At 28.7% G+C, this 16,283-nt stretch overlaps 1 protein-coding gene across 1 annotated transcript; it reads right to left on the bottom strand.

Annotated features, from left to right (window-relative positions):
* Positions 1 to 751: 751 nt before the first annotated feature.
* On the bottom strand, positions 752 to 8,570 carry LOC124821046 (agamous-like MADS-box protein AGL8). Its single transcript, XM_047292852.2, has 8 exons — positions 8,044 to 8,570; positions 5,510 to 5,588; positions 4,738 to 4,802; positions 4,555 to 4,654; positions 4,420 to 4,461; positions 1,744 to 1,785; positions 1,534 to 1,652; positions 752 to 1,085 (listed from the first exon to the last, which is right to left on the bottom strand). Exons 1-8 carry the CDS (start codon positions 8,226 to 8,228, stop codon positions 977 to 979), a joined length of 741 nt encoding a protein of 246 aa, XP_047148808.2. The 5' UTR covers positions 8,229 to 8,570; the 3' UTR covers positions 752 to 976.
* Between the last annotated feature and the right edge of the window lie 7,713 nt (positions 8,571 to 16,283).

Here is a 16,283-nt window from a genome sequence, read left to right on the forward strand (position 1 = left end):
TCTCCTTTATGTTCATCTTATCCCTTGGATTCTCCTTTATGTTCATCTTATCCCTTGGATTCTCCTTTATGTTCATCTTATCCCTTGGATTCTCCTTTCTTTCAATGCTATCAAATTTCTCTATTTAATTTATGTCTCTTGTCATACCTTGAACAATTACCTGAGCTATCAACTTTAAAATTCTCATTTACTACCTCATATTATCGTCATAGTGATCCCGCTAACATTAAGTTAAAGACTAGATCATTCTTGGAATTAACAACCGATCAACCTTGCATCTAACACTACAATATCATAGTGAAAGTTTTCTATAATCACATGCAAAGACATTTTGTTGTAAAGTCATGAGTGAGATCACATGCTTAAGGAACTTAGAAGTAACTTAATTATGTGTGTATTATCTCAAGGTGAGATAAAGAAATAGTTAGAAAAGAGTTTGTTAACTTGTTATTTAGGAGTAACTTCATGAGTCAAAAAGCGAAAATATATTAACTTAATTTTTAGATTTTTGATGCAATTCATTAATATTTTTGCTCAATTTTTTTATTATAAATATCATGGGATTTATTTATTTTATATTTTAAACCAAATACTACCTTTAGAAAAAAAACAGTAAAAACAATTTTTATAAATTTAATTTGTATAATGAATTAAACTTTTTTCTTTCTTTAATGTTAGATTGAATGCATCGTTTTCCTAAACAAGAATAATCCTGTAAAAAAAAATATTTATCTTTTGGTGAGAAGCAGCATTCATAAATAGTATTGCTTGTATGAGACAGGCCATAGCATATAATTTACTGAGCATCCTTGAAATGTTGTAGTGACAGACATATTACAAACTGATGACATTCCAACTGAAATCATCGGGTGTTGTTCACATATCAACACACCAGAACGTTTTACATCTTATCATAAGGTAAGCTTTGTATTTTCCATATTCATATTTCATTTTTTCTTATGTTATTAATATTCTTCTATTCATTTGTAGGACGAAGCATCCACGGTGGAAGAATCGCATTTGCTCGGCTTGGAGTTACCATTCCATCATTATCTCCTTCATCACCTCCTACTTGTGACGACCCTCTGCATCAATTAGCATCACTTTCCACTTCAGCTTCTTTCATTTTGTTAACTCTTTTCTGATTTTAATATTATTATAAAAAATTCATGTTTTAAAACATTAAAATTATATTAGTATATTTTTAAGACACAATATAACAACAATACTAAAAAACCTAATAATGATAATGATTTTTTACATGTTAAATAATGTTTTAAATTAACATTTAAATTAGAACGTGTCAAGTTGTAACAGTTTAACATTAGCCTCAAACATAGTTTAACACGTAAACAATTTTCACGCAGTTGAATAGAAGAATTATATTTATTTATTTATTTTTAAAACTTAAAGATCAAATTGCTCTAAACAGAAATGAATTTAAATTTTGCGTATATAAATAATATTTTGAAAATAATCATATTAAATAGGATATAAAACTATAAGTTAAATTTTGAAATTAGATATACAAACCTAATATTAGATGTCTCCAATGGTTGAGGTACGAGGACAGAGGAGGCTAGATCCATTTCATCAGCTTGTCGCTCAAACTGTGCTTGTTGTGCTGCCAGTGCCTTCTCTTTCTCCTTTATCTAGTTTTCACTCAAATCAATTGTAGTCATATAAAGTAAGATTTACTATTCATTATCAGAAGTAAATGATCAACGTTCATTTTTTCCGTACCTTCTTTGCGAGAGTGTTGTTTTGTTCTTGTAGGGCCTTATCCTACATAATTTGAACCTAACCAAGTTAAATCCATCCATGTGTGCAATAAATTCAAAATTATCACCGTTATGTTAGTAAAAAAAATAATACTTTTCATTACAATTGATTATTGTAATAATTGAAGTTACATATACTGTCTGGAATGAAACCTATAAGAAATATTTATCCGAAAATAAGTACAAAATAATTTACATTATCAAGACTTGATATGAGTGAATGAGTTGGAACATAATATTAATTCTTATGCAGCTTTTTTCAATTTATATTTGAAGTGTAAGGTTGTGGCAAAAGTCTTAGCTAGGAGGTTGCAAAAGTTACTACCTTAAGAGATAGATTTTGGTAATATTTTGCATAATTGGATAGTAAAAATGCAAATTTATGCTTACTTGAGGAATACTATAGTTCGGGGCAAATCTAATATAAGGGAGAAAATATGGATATCAGTCATTGAAAAATGCTACAAAATACGATCTCCACCTTTAATTTTTCAAGGCACAAAGTAAGATAATTAGTAAGTTGAATGAGATCTAGAATTATTTCTTTTAGGGTAGCCAGGGAGAGAGGAAGATAAACTGTGTAAAGTGAAAACTAGTGTGTTGTCCAATGGAGAAAATGAAAGTCTTGGAGTAAAAGACTTAAAGGTCATTTAATGAAGTACTCTTATAAAATGGAAATAGAAATACCAAAATAAGAATTATGGTACAAAAAAATCCTAGTATCTAAATATAAAGAGTGGATAAACTTCAGTCTGAATTTGGTGGAAATTTAAAAAGGTTTATATTAAGAGGAAAACAGTCTGAATTAGTCTGTCACAAAAGTTGAACAAAGAATAGGGAGGATGTACGTAAGAAACTATGAGTGAATACATATATAGCTCCATACTACAAGTTAGATAAAAAGATTTAGTAGCTATGAGGCTCGGACGCACCTCTCAAATGGTGTGTTCCTGTGTTCCACAGAATCAAACATCGATCCACATATGTACAACATTAGTCTCCAATTTAAAAAAATATATATTTTTTTTCTTTTACACAATTTTAAGATGACTTCAATATAATGCTAATAAAAATAAATACAATAATATCCTTAAAACTCATAAACTTATAAATTTATTGTATAAGTATATATTATGATTATAAAAATAAGGAACAAATATATGATCACACATATTCAAATTATATATATATATATATATATATATATTTATTGAGAATATTTTATTTAATCTTTTTTTATAGTTTTATATAATTTGGAATTTTTTAGAGTTATTAATTTGCCTTTAATGAATGTCACATAAAATATCTTTTCCAATGATAATGATAAAGAAGGAAATGAAAGGTTTTAAATTAATTATATTCTCTTCTCACTTTCTTTTGGATGTTAAATAGATAGATTGTATTCATTATTTTTATTAAATGACAATATCTTTATATTATTATATTTGATTAACTTTATTTATAGATAATCTTAAATATATAAATATTAATTTAAATAATTCATAATTATTTAATATATAAATTCATATTCTTGTATCCTACACTTTGGATACTACACATGTTAAAGCATCTATATATGTATCATGTTCATTATATATGTTAGTATCCATACTATATAGTTTAGTTGACTCTACAACGTACTAGAAAAAAATTGCTTAAAGATAAGTGATTTGAGAGTGTGAGAAGGGGAAAACAAGATTTGAAGGTTAAAAAAAACACAGAGACAAGAGACAATTAATAGATATAGGTGGCTGTGGAAACATGATAGTGAAATATACACAGTAAGGTTGTCTATTTTTCGACACGATTTGAATTATATAGCCAATTGGACCAAAGTCTACAAGAACTAGTGAAATATTCATGTCCGACCAAATACAACATTATTTAATCGGAGTTGTCAAGAAATAGACTACATACTATAGAGACAAGACAATCTCATGAGAAGAGGTGTTTGGAAAATACACACGATATTAGGTATGTGTATTCTATTTGATATAAGAAACAAATAAACACTTGGTCTTTATTTGTCTCTCCCAATCAATGTGGAGAATTGTTTTGGGTGGTCAATATCTATAGTGTCAAACCAAATATTGTATTGGATCGTTACTACCAATACAATTTAGAGGGAAGGAAAATTTTAGGAAAGATAAATGGGAAATCCTATGATTTATTGTTTGATGCTTCCTGAGAGAAACTAATATTTGTGTTTTTCAAGTTAAACATGTCCACAAAGGTGGAGTTTTCCAACAAATACAATTTTGTTGTGAGCGAGGAATAATGGTGGGAAGCCAAATTCATGTTGCATGCGCCACTACTAATGTATATGAACATATGCTTCTTTTATATGGCATCTGACTATTAAATAATTTTAATATTAGTTATTTATATCTACTATTTGTCTGTTCCACTCTAAATCCAGGGGATAGTGTAGTTTTAAATTCCGGTGTTTCTGATAATATAAATAGTTAACTATCTTTGTTTCTAACTTCTCAACTCACAAAACACACTACATTATCACCTTGTAGATGGTCACCATGAGTCCAACTTCTTCAAAAATAGTTTCCACCTTTTGTTTATTCGTTGAGTAATGGTTATTTTCAACATATACTTAACAAAAGGTGAAAACAAGAAGACTCACCTTTTTATTAAGCTCTGAAATAGATTCATACATGAGTTGGTTCTGCAAATCATATAATTAAATGGTTAGAAGGACTATATAACATATTCAGTTTAAACTTTTTCACAAAAATGCACTACTACTGCATGGTTTTACCTTCCGTGATCTAATGTGTTTGAGAGCACTATCAAGCTGATGCTCCAAATTCTGAAGCTCTTTGATACTTAGACCATCCAAATCTTGTCCCATAAAATTTCTGCAAAACAATTACACAATTCTACTGTTTTATATTTTAGTAATTACAAAACACAAAAGCCCTTGCTCCAACTATTTCAGTACCTTTGATTTTTCTGTAGAACTTCCAACCTTGCTTTGAGCTTTGCATGTTCAAGAGTCCAATTTTCCTAACATTGTTTATAATAAAGTTAGTGTTATCTGATTCTTGCAATGTTCTGTGTAGCAAGGGCAAGTTGCCAAAGATATATCTACTTTCTTACTGATAAAAACAGGAAATACATGGATTTTGTAAGTTGAAAATTTCCCTTGAAACAAAATTAATGAACAAATTACAATTAAATAAATCAGTTATTTAGTAAGTAAAATTGATAAAAAAAAAAAAAAACAAAGTCCTACGCGGGGTTTAGAGAAAGAAAGGGAAGATATCAATGAATTTTTAGCTTAAGTCTACTTTTGATCATGTAGTTTTCTAAATTCCTATAAAATTTGTGAATTTTGACTTAAATATATATATATATATATATATATATATATATATATATATATATATATATACTTTTAATCCTTATGAAGTTTTAGTTGTATATTTAGTTTTCTAGTTTTTAAAAATTAAACCCTTTTAATCTACCATTAATATATCATTGTTAATAAAAAAAAATTGTTATGTACTCCTTAATAATAGTGAGCTAATTGAAGTACTTATAAAACATAAATACAAATTCTGTAATGAAGATTTTAAAGGGATCAAGATTGTACATTAAGAAACTAAAGGACAAAAAGGGATTTAAGCCTTAATTTTCTCATCTTAGATTATCATCAATTAAAATTGAATCAATAAAACGAGTTGATGTTATTATAAGGTTAGATAGCTTACACTTTGTGGTTGATCACTTACAACAAGCTGCCTCTCAGCATATGAATACCTCTCATACCGTTCAAGAATTCTTTCCATGCTGTTGACAAAGAAAATTGAGAACTTCATATTCCATTAACATGTAAAAGATTCAAACTTTGTCTTAAGAAAATTGTTCCAACCAGGATCGTCCATCAAATCACATTTTTCAATACTTGTATTTAACCCATGGTGGTTTGGGAAATTTGGGTGTGTTTCTAACTTTATATTTTTTTAATCAAACAAAACAAAATAACATAATGAGATGGGACAATGAATTCTCCAACCTTATAAAAGGTCTTTATCATGTTTATAGCATACAAATTTGCATTATGCGTTCATTTAAGGACAGGACAAGAACAAGAATCCACATTTGTCAGAACAAATCTATAATAAAGAGCATACTTTTCGGAAAATCCAAAATACTAACCAAGTTAGTAAGAACATGGGTAAATATCATCTCATTATGTTGAATACCTTTTTCATCTTCTCCAAACTTTAGACACTATCTTTGAATTTGTTAGCTTAAAGGTAAAATGGAGAGAAGGAAATATTCTTTCACGTAAAAATAGAAATAAACATAATGAAGAAAAATAGATCATAATCTATTATGTTTCATATTTAGTTTCAATTTTCTTTTCTCTACATTTAAGATTTTCTTGCTTAAAAAAGTTATAAACAAAAAAATGACTATTTTATCTTTTTAAATTTTATCTTAAACAATAGTGTTTTAATTTAAAATAACGATATGACAATTAAAAAGTTATTACTCATTCTATTATTTTCCAAACAACATGAAATGAAATACTTGTTTCTTTTGTTGAAAAAAATCCAAGTACATGTATTTCATTCCAATAATTCATATCATTTCATAAACGGACTGAAAATATGAAGTTCTAACTTAATAAATATCTCGGTTTTCACATATAAAGTCATCCAAGAAGATTTTTTTCTTCTTTCCCATCATATTATATCAACAATGATTCACGTAATGTTGGTAAACTAACAAGTTGCACTTCAAGAGGGAGAATCAAAGTTAAAATCTAAATAAGCCCTCGTTTGAAGGACCCATATATATAGGTAAGGTTTGTACACCCCGTATACAAGGTTTTAAAAAAACATTCTAACACTGATTACAGTCCTACCATAAAAAAGAAGTTAGGTGTGGATAATTTTATCCGAAATTTCTGCCTATAATGAACACAACAAAACTGCAGAATAAAAATATGATTTCATACTAACTCTACCTCTGAAACCATATAGAACCTCTCATCTAAGAGATCTGATGATTCTATTTATGTACAAGGCATTAAATCTAATGTTTCTAATCCAAACACAAAATATAGCACAAGTTGTGAGCTTCAGCCAGTTTCCTTCTATAAGTTTTGTTTTATAATTCAAAATGTAAGTTAAAATCTATCATATACCACAAAAATTACTACAACTGCACAGTGTATTTTATTTTGTGTACGCTCCATGTTTTGTAAAAAAAAAAAGGAGTTATATTTAAAAGGAGTTAAACTCATTCTGAAAATTAGTATAATATATAAAATGCTTTAAAATTCAATGGCAAATAGGACTACATATATAGACTTCAGCTACACAGAAGTCTACCTAAGATCCACACTACACCTATTAATTCATCCTAGAAAAAATGTCAGAAAAATCTTCTTCGGGGACCAAAGAGGAACCAGGTTATAACAAACGTATGATATGTGACAAATTCGACAAGAGTACGGGCTAGAGGATTATAACATGCTGGAGTAGGTAGCGAGGTAAAGGTTGTGCACACTCGAGTGTGACATTGAATTTTAGGTGGAAGCACCATTTTTAAATCGAATTGCTTATACATATATTTTTATGTTTGTTTTATGTGTGTGTGTGTTTTGATGACCCTAGTGTCCCAGTGATCGGTCACTTTTGTGGTTCCTCCTTTCTCGTATTTGTGTCTGAGGCTGAGTTTGTCAGATCAGGCTGCTTCTTTCAAATAGCGAATCACGTACGCTTTATATGGCCATGCGGAGAGAGTGATGTAAGTCTCACTTACACCACAAACTACTCCGTAATAAGAATAAACTCATGCTCAATAACATACGCTACACAGTAAAATAAAAGTATATGCCACTGCATGATGATGATGATGATGAGATGACACTCTTTTCCAGTACAAGAAAACCAATCATCAAACCACAAAAATAAACATACAGTTAGCTCTAGATAATCATACCATAATGAAAATCTGAAAAACCAGTTTTATCAAAAAGAAAACTTGAGAATTGAGTGTCTAATCACATCAAATTGAGGCTAATTACGGGTAAACCAAAAGGGGCATTAGAAAGCAATAAACCACAAGAATAACATTTAGCAGAAAGGGGATAAAAGAATCATGAAGAAGAGGCATAATAGATATTGTAAACATAATTGACAGAGATCCATAAGCAAAGGAAGAAAAAAATAGTGGGATTATAGAAAGAGAAATGAAAAGGGTTGAAGGTACGTGAGGTTAAGGAACATACCATGGATCGCTGGAGTACTCAAAGAGTTTGCCTTTGGTGGAGAAGACTATGAGGGCGACTTCAGCATCACAAAGCACAGAGATCTCATGAGCTTTCTTGAGCAAACCAGACCTTCTCTTCGAGAAGGTTACTTGCCTATTGATCTTGTTCTCGATCCTCTTCAACTGCACCCTTCCTCTCCCCATATTCTACCACACACGCACTTATTTCCAAAATTTTGCTGCTTTTTTTATCCTCTCTCTCTCTCTCACGATCACCACAACACCAAAAACACAATTCCGACACCAATTCCAGTCATCAAAGAACTGATCACAAGAAAGACGACGTAGCAGCAAAGCACCCTTCAATTTCCCTCTATCGGTATGTTTTTTCTTTATGATTCTCTCTTGGTGTTCTTGTTTCTGCGTGTGGAATTCTATGATTTATAATATGCTATCAACATCTTTTTATTCACGTACGTGAGAGCTATGTGGTGTGTGTGTGTGGGAGACGAACATTAACATATGAGCCTTGACCACGAGTCTCCCTATGATTCATTCTTCCTTTTTTTCATAAAGTTAACATTAAAACATAAGATAAAAATTAAAAAGAGGGAAAATCATTGGCTATTATTATTATATTCGAGGGAAAGAAAAGGAAAAGTAAAAGTGGGAAAAAACCTGATGGGAAGGTGGTTTTCAAAAACCAGAGTGGTTTCGTCAAAAACGTTGTCGAGCTTCGATTGGACAAAGGCACTATCGGGACAGTCCGTTGCTCCCTGTCGTCATGTACGGTTTCTCGATTCGTCTTTACTGCCTCTGATGGATCATTTTTTTTTCTAGTATTTTCCTATGCTTTTGTCTTTTATTATTTACCATCTTTCTTAAAATTTACAGGGAAAATTACTTTCGATTTTCGTTTAATTTTTTTCACTAAATTTTAAAAATTAGATTTTTGTTTCTCCGTAATTTGGTAATTATAAGTAGGGACTGACTAAGGAGTATTAGGTTTAAAATTATCGTCGCTCTAGTTTTAAAGTCCACACCAACACCAACCATAAATATAATTAAATAATAGTATAAATAAATCTAAATAATACAGACAATATAGTTAGGTTTGACTAATTTGTAATCTGCTTCCTGAATAACAACATAAGAAAAATAGCTTGAACAAATTAATTCATTTGTTTCGGTAACTAGTAGATTATTAATGTTTATTAATAATGATAAAATTTATTAATGTTTTTACTCCATGGATTTTGCTAGTAATAGGATTCAAATTACGTATACGAAAATTTGCTTTGCCAGGAGTTCAAATTTTAACTCAGAAATTCGAAAAATGGTTTATGTAGGCCCATAATTTTCGTATTTTTTTCATTTAAATTAAAAAAACAATACTAACAATATAAGTTCAATCCCTCAATTTTATCTTAAAATCTTAAAACAATACGGATTTTTTTACATGTTTCTAATTTTTATTCAATTAATATGAAATTTATCCTTATTTAGATACTTAAAATTGGATAAAAAAAGTGATATTAATAATTTTCTCAATATGACTAGTAGAATTTATTTTAACTTATTAATAATTTATTAAAATTGTTAAGATAAAACTAAGTGGTGAATACATTGCAACATATTATTTTAAGACATTGAAACTCAAATATTCAAATGTCTGTGTTATCTTTATACAGAAACATTTTAATCTTTGGATCCAGACATTACACGTTTGATATGGTAGTTCTTCACATAATTAATATCACAGTTAAGTTGATTACAAAAATATTAGTAATTAACAATTACTGCTTATAGATTATTAACAACTAACTGCTTATAATTAATAATTTATATCCCTAAAATCTACATGTTCTGAACATTTTGGTACTTTAGAATATTGTCATGATCATCTCTATACAAAAAAAAAAAGTAAAATAGTTTATGAGGATACAAAGAGCATGTTAAAGTAGGAAAAGCTACATGAGCTACAGAAAACAAAAAAAAATCGTTAATGATATTTTTTTCACTCTTTAAAAAAATTAGATATGAACAGTGAATAGTAATACATTATACTTATTTTAGCATAATTGATTATGTATATAAATAATAATAAAGTATTTATAACATAATGAACTATGTTATAAAACATAATTCATTAATTTTAAATGTTTTATCATTTTTAAATTTATATAATTAACTAAACTATAAATGCAATTAATAATTTGTGAATAATTATACTATTATTATTTCATTAATATATGTCTCGATATTATAATAAAAGAAAATAATTGAATGATAAATAAAATAAAGTAATTATAATATATTAATTTATCATTTCTTAATACATGCTTTTATATTACAAAATAAATCATTAAAAATATATTAAAAAACAAATAAATTAATATAAATAGTTTATTAATCTGTTTTTTATATTTTATGAAGTAATTTATTTAAAATATTATTTTTTAAATATATAAACTTTATGTTTATTGGGATTTGATAATAATTTTTATTTTGATTTAAAATTGATTTTAAATACATAAAAAAAATATTATATTACATCAATCACATCTACTATAAACTTTCACACATTTTTCAGTCCATTTCCTTCAATTCAAACACCTTCTTCTTTCTTATGTTTGGATCCCTTCTTGTTTTTTCTTTATTTGTTAACTACAAATAAGATGAAACATTAATCAAATTTGAGTTGTAAAATATTATATATAATTGAAAAAAAATATAATTGAATCTGAATTATAACATGATATTAAGGATTTATAGATTTGATTGGATGATAGATGTTAAGGTAAAAATATTAAATACATCTTGAAAAAAAAACAACTTAAAAAAAAAAAGGGTCAACTTCAATCCAAATTCAAGCGAGATCAGCCTTCTCTAAAAAAGCCCTTGACTCAAGGAATTTAAACAAAATCAACAAAGCATGTATTAAGTAGAATGGATCAAAAAGCAATTAATATGTTATAGTTAATTAAAAGGAACCACGTACAGGATTAAGAATTGTTGGATAACTTGGATATAAATTGAGAAATTGTGGAACTTTTATATGTTTGCAGTGTTAATTATCATATTAAAATTGTAAATACAACATCATAAGTATCTTGTAAACTAAAAATACATTTGTAAAACGCTCACACATATACAAATGCTCTACACACCATAACAATTGAATGACTAATCTTGCAATGTATTTATTCGAGTTTCTATCTTTACTAGTGCGAGACAGGCTTTTTTTCACATTCAACATTCACTCAACGTTTGATGACATACACCCTTTCCTCGTCTGTCTTAGTGATCCTCTGACATCATACACTTTCCCTATCGAGATTGAGCTTGGATTGTTATGTTGTCGAGTTCAAATTGCTGAGTTCAACATAATTAAATGTTGACCAGTCTAAGAAGCCGATGTCCAATTGTGTTTGAATTATTAAAAATTGAACTGAAAAGACATTATTTTGTACACGTTAAATGTCGGAGAATCAATATGCTGACATCATATCACTTTAATCGTCCAATAGTCAGACAGTCAACGTCTGAATGTATTTAAATCATTAAAAAAATGCAATTCAAAAGACAATTTTCAGTCCGACTAGACGTCGTTCAATTAAGGCATCCAACGTCTAATGAGATATGATGTCGGGCATTCATGTAGTCAAATATCATATGGAATTTCATGACTTAAAAAAACAGTGCGAGAGAGAGTATTTCACTTCCATTGTTTCTACTTGCTCTCTCTTCTCATACCTTCAAATGATTTTGACAACAAGTGCGATTACAACTAAAAGTAACTTTTGCTTCATTTAACACAAATGCACGATGATTGGATGGTTTGTGTGTGATTTTCTTTCATTTTGACACATTATTTTTGTGCATGAACATTATTTTTAACAGCGACAAGTTTTCTTTTCTCCCTCATCGGCGGTGACTCCTACACTTCGACGGTGACACCAATCTCAAATATATATGGTTAATTTGGTTTTTGGTTTCTAATATACATTGTACTTTATTTATAAATTGGTTGTTGGATTTCATTTCGGTGTTTTCATTTCCGAAATTGCAGATAATTAACCATTTTTTTAGGAATTTGATTTGTCTTCATCATTATTGATTTATCTTTATTGGTAATATTTTGTCTTCATTGTTATTGTTTTTATGTTAGACAATTTTTTATAGTTTTTTTTGGTATTTTATTTTTTATTAAATTTTTAAAATATTTATAGCATAAAATGATAGTTAAACATTGAGCGAAACTTAGTTTCCAAATGATGAAACTTTTAATTGTTTGTATTAAATCACAAATTGTCTAACATGACAGTTTGGAAAAATTTGATACTATACTTTCTTGGTTAATCTTAAAACATTTTTGTTATGTTATATCAATTTAAGGATGTTGTGTTGCGTTTGTGGTGTAATATGAATTATACATGTAAATGATGAAATGACTAAATGCAGAAAATGAAGATAACGAAAGGGGAAAAATGAGAAAAAAAAGGCATATCTCATTTTGTGTAAAGATTTTATACATGTGGGATCGCAATGAGACATGAAGGCAGTGAGACATGAAGGCAGTGAGAAATGATAGAGCTCTCTCTCTAATATGGCTTATGAAGATTATGTGAGCCATACTAATTGGTGGAAAAACGCTGAGATGGATGAGCGAGAATTTGAAGGGCAAATGGGGAAATGAAAGAAGGAGAGGTGAATGGAAGGTGGCTAGAGGAGATCCTTGGATTGTTTAACCTTGACTTTCAAGGAGAATAGTCTCTAGAGTTCTCTCTATAGAAAACATAATTCTCAAAATCTCAAAAGTAATTTTATACAAAGCGCTAACATGCTTTTATAGGGATGAAAGTCTCACCTGTGTCTACCGCATGTCTACCGCATTTTACACATGTTTATAAAAATACAAGAAAAATTAAAATAGATATTTGGACTTGGACCCAAGTCATCACACGTTATAATAAAAATTATCGTCATTGATATTCGAAGATTAAATCTATGAGTTTTTATAAGGAGAGAATGAAAATGAATCAAAATTTAAAAAATAGACTAAATAAAAAACACATTAAGACAAATATTTAATCCTATAAATAAATTAAAAACTAGTTTAAACATTACTTTCTTCTTAATTAAAAGTAAATGTGTAAGTTGAATAAAACGTCTCTACCTGTTCTTATTTGTGAACACAAAAACCAACACTTATAACATACTTATAGAAAACTCTTTTAAACACACTATTGTAAACTAAAATAGACTCCTTTATTAACATTTGATAACAGTTATTGGTACCTCTTTTCTACAACATTTTCCCAGAAACCATTAAATCTCCAAATATCACGGGTGGTATTGTTTTCCTTTATGCATAAAAGACACATAGCGCTGTGGCACCTAAGAGTACACATGTACGGAGATGTTGTCGTGTCCAAAAGAGGCAAACGGTCTTACAGCAACTCATAAACAAACACCAACATACACACAAGAAGAGTGAAGACATGGAGAGAAAGGTGTTGCATTATTTTAATGACTCGTAGTTTTCTTTGCTGTGATTGCAGCTCAATAGTGCAATATTTTCCAACAAGAACAAGTTAAGGTAATAATATCGTTGAGGCTCTGTATTCATTGACTCATAGGTACATACATGGGTGAGTAGCTAGACTCCATAATGAGAAAACCGTGTAGAGAATGCATAAATTAGGTCTCACGTCTTTTTCATTTCAACATTCACCACTTTGATTGGCCAAATTGGGTATGAAAAGAAAAGGGTAAAAAGTAAAGGCAAAAATCTTGCTTATCCAAATCCCAAAAGAGAATATTCAAAACAATTAAAGAAAAAAGAAAAGACAAAAAAAATAAAATAATGAAATGGTGTTTATGAATGGGAGGAGATCGAGAGAGAAGAAGAGAAAGAGGCATTTTCGACCATTAAGAGGGAAAAAAATAAAAAAATATATATAGAAAATTTCTAAGTATAAAATCTAAACTATTTTCCTTTTTCACGTACATTTATATATATATATATATATATATATATATATATATATATATATATATATATATGAACCTTTACTATTAAAAGAAAATGAATTAAAAAATAAAAATAAGCCATCTTATATAAGTTTTCAATGTAAACAAAAGTATGCGAGTCATCAAATTCCATCACATTTAAACCTTTTTCACTTCTAAGCAAAAGAAAACACTAAGAAAGGTCACTAAAGATTAAAACAAGAAAAAAAAGTTGTAATAGATCCTAAAAGAAAAATGTTGTGAGAAAAAGAGAAAATAAATCATATATACTCATACTTTGCAGCTAAGACCTTTGGTCTGCAGCTTGAGGACTTAAACCCTAAATTGTAAGCTAGGGTGCTTATGTTAAGGGGGAGAAAATGAAAAAGAAAGAGAATAAGACAAAGAAATACTTGAAGAAGTTTCATTTTATTTTGTACAATATGTATAACATTTATGTAGTTTGATTCTTGTTATGTTTCTTTTAGTGAAATTGTTCTCAAACGTATTAAGATTATATCTTATTCATATGATCTAATATAATGAAATTCAGTGTGTTCAAAAGTTTAAAATTTTATAAAACTTGTGTCTTATGATAAGTATTTGTTAGTTTGTATGTCATTTTTCAAAATTTGTTATCTTGTCTAATGAAATTCATTGTGTTGAAAAGTTTGAAATTTTATAAAACTTGTGTTTTATGATGAGTATTCGTTAGTTTGAATGTCATTTTTTCAAAATTTGTTATCTTATCTAATGATATTCATTGTGTTGAAAAGTTTGAAATTTCATAAAACTTGTGTTTTACGATGAGTATTCATTAGTTTGTATGTCATTTTTTAAAATTTGTTTTGTGAAAATTTGATTCATTGATTTTCTTTATGAAAATTGTTGTTCAAACTTTATTGCTAAGCACGAGCAAAAAGGAGGAAATTATTAGAAAAAGGAAACAATCCAACCTTATTTCTTTTGATTAAGTGTCTTTAAACATCCAAGGATAAAACATGAATATGGTTCATATGTAAAACGTAAGATTTATATAAAATCATTTGAGACTTGATATGATTGGTTTGATAGGCCATACAAGACATGTGTTCTCTTTACTTCATCTAATAAGCAACGTACTCATTAAACGATATGCACGCACATGGTGTTTTATGTTTTAAGCTAACATTGCAACTAACAAAAAATTTTATGAACTTATTTTTTGTTTTGAAAAATGTTCTCATCTTCACATCTATTGAGAAGATCATGCAAAGCCCACGTCAATGTCAAACATCTTTGAAAGAACAAGCCAAAGTTGTATACACCAACGCACATTATGATACATCTTATGTCAATTCTAGATGGACTATCTACCTTGTATGGTCTTATTCTTTTCTTCAATTTGGTTGAAAGCTTTCTAATGAAGCCTGATAAGTCATGTTATCAGGATGCTTAAATAATAGGCAAATATTTAATATCTCTTAAAGGGCTTTAATGCACCTTTATGTTCATGTTGAACAGACAAAACTCCAAACATGAAGATTTGAAGTAGAGAATCTAAACATGAAGAAAAAGATTTACAACAAATCTTTTCTAAGTTTTGAATTTAAAGAAATCTTCCAAGTTTCCAAAAATGTTGTCAATTTCATTGGTTAAAGCTTTTAGTGCCCAAATCTCCACAAGAACATTATTATAGAAAAAATCACTTTGAATTAATTTTATTACTCGTTTATAGTAGTATAAATATACAAATTGATAACGTAAATTGGAAAGAGTCAAGGGAACAAACTCCACCAATTTAGTACTAACAATTAACCTAAATAAAGGGAAAGCAAATATACAAAAGCTGACCAATAAAAACTAATTATTATAATTTAAAACTAATTATTATAATTGATATCCTCCCACAAGTTGGACGATCTAGAAGAGAGATGCAATTTGGACAATAATGAGTCAAACCGAGGCCGAAGCATATGCTTTGTGAGTATATAAGCAAGTTGATCATCATAGACACAAAGGACACCCGAAACTTACCTTTTTGAACATTTTCTCGAACAAAATGATAAGTTAAGGCTATATGTTTCATCCGAGAGTGGAAAACAGGATTAGCGCAGAGAGTTGTGGCACCAAGATTGTCACAATAGATAATTGGATTGGTTGTGGGCATGTGACCAAGTTCACTGAACAAGGATAGGACCCATAGAAGCTCAATGGTCGTGTCAGCCAAGGCTTTGTATTCTTCTTCAATTGAGGATCGAGCAA

The sequence above is a fragment of the Vigna umbellata genome, chromosome 2 (assembly GCF_029865625.1).
Source record: "Vigna umbellata cultivar VRB3 chromosome 2, Vumbellata_1.0, whole genome shotgun sequence".
Lineage (NCBI taxonomy): Eukaryota > Viridiplantae > Streptophyta > Magnoliopsida > Fabales > Fabaceae > Vigna > Vigna umbellata.

Bases quoted from the DNA above. Each gene is read 5' to 3' on its own strand.
- LOC124821046 (XM_047292852.2), bottom strand. From the start codon at position 8,228: ATGGGGAGAGGAAGGGTGCAGTTGAAGAGGATCGAGAACAAGATCAAT. The intron at 4,655-4,737 runs GTACTGAAATAG...ATTGTTTTGCAG, and splicing joins GTTCTACAGAAAAATCAAAG to AAATTTTATGGGACAAGATT. The intron at 1,086-1,533 runs GTTTGTATATCT...TAATTGATGCAG, and splicing joins TTGGAGACATCTAATATTAG to AGGGTCGTCACAAGTAGGAG.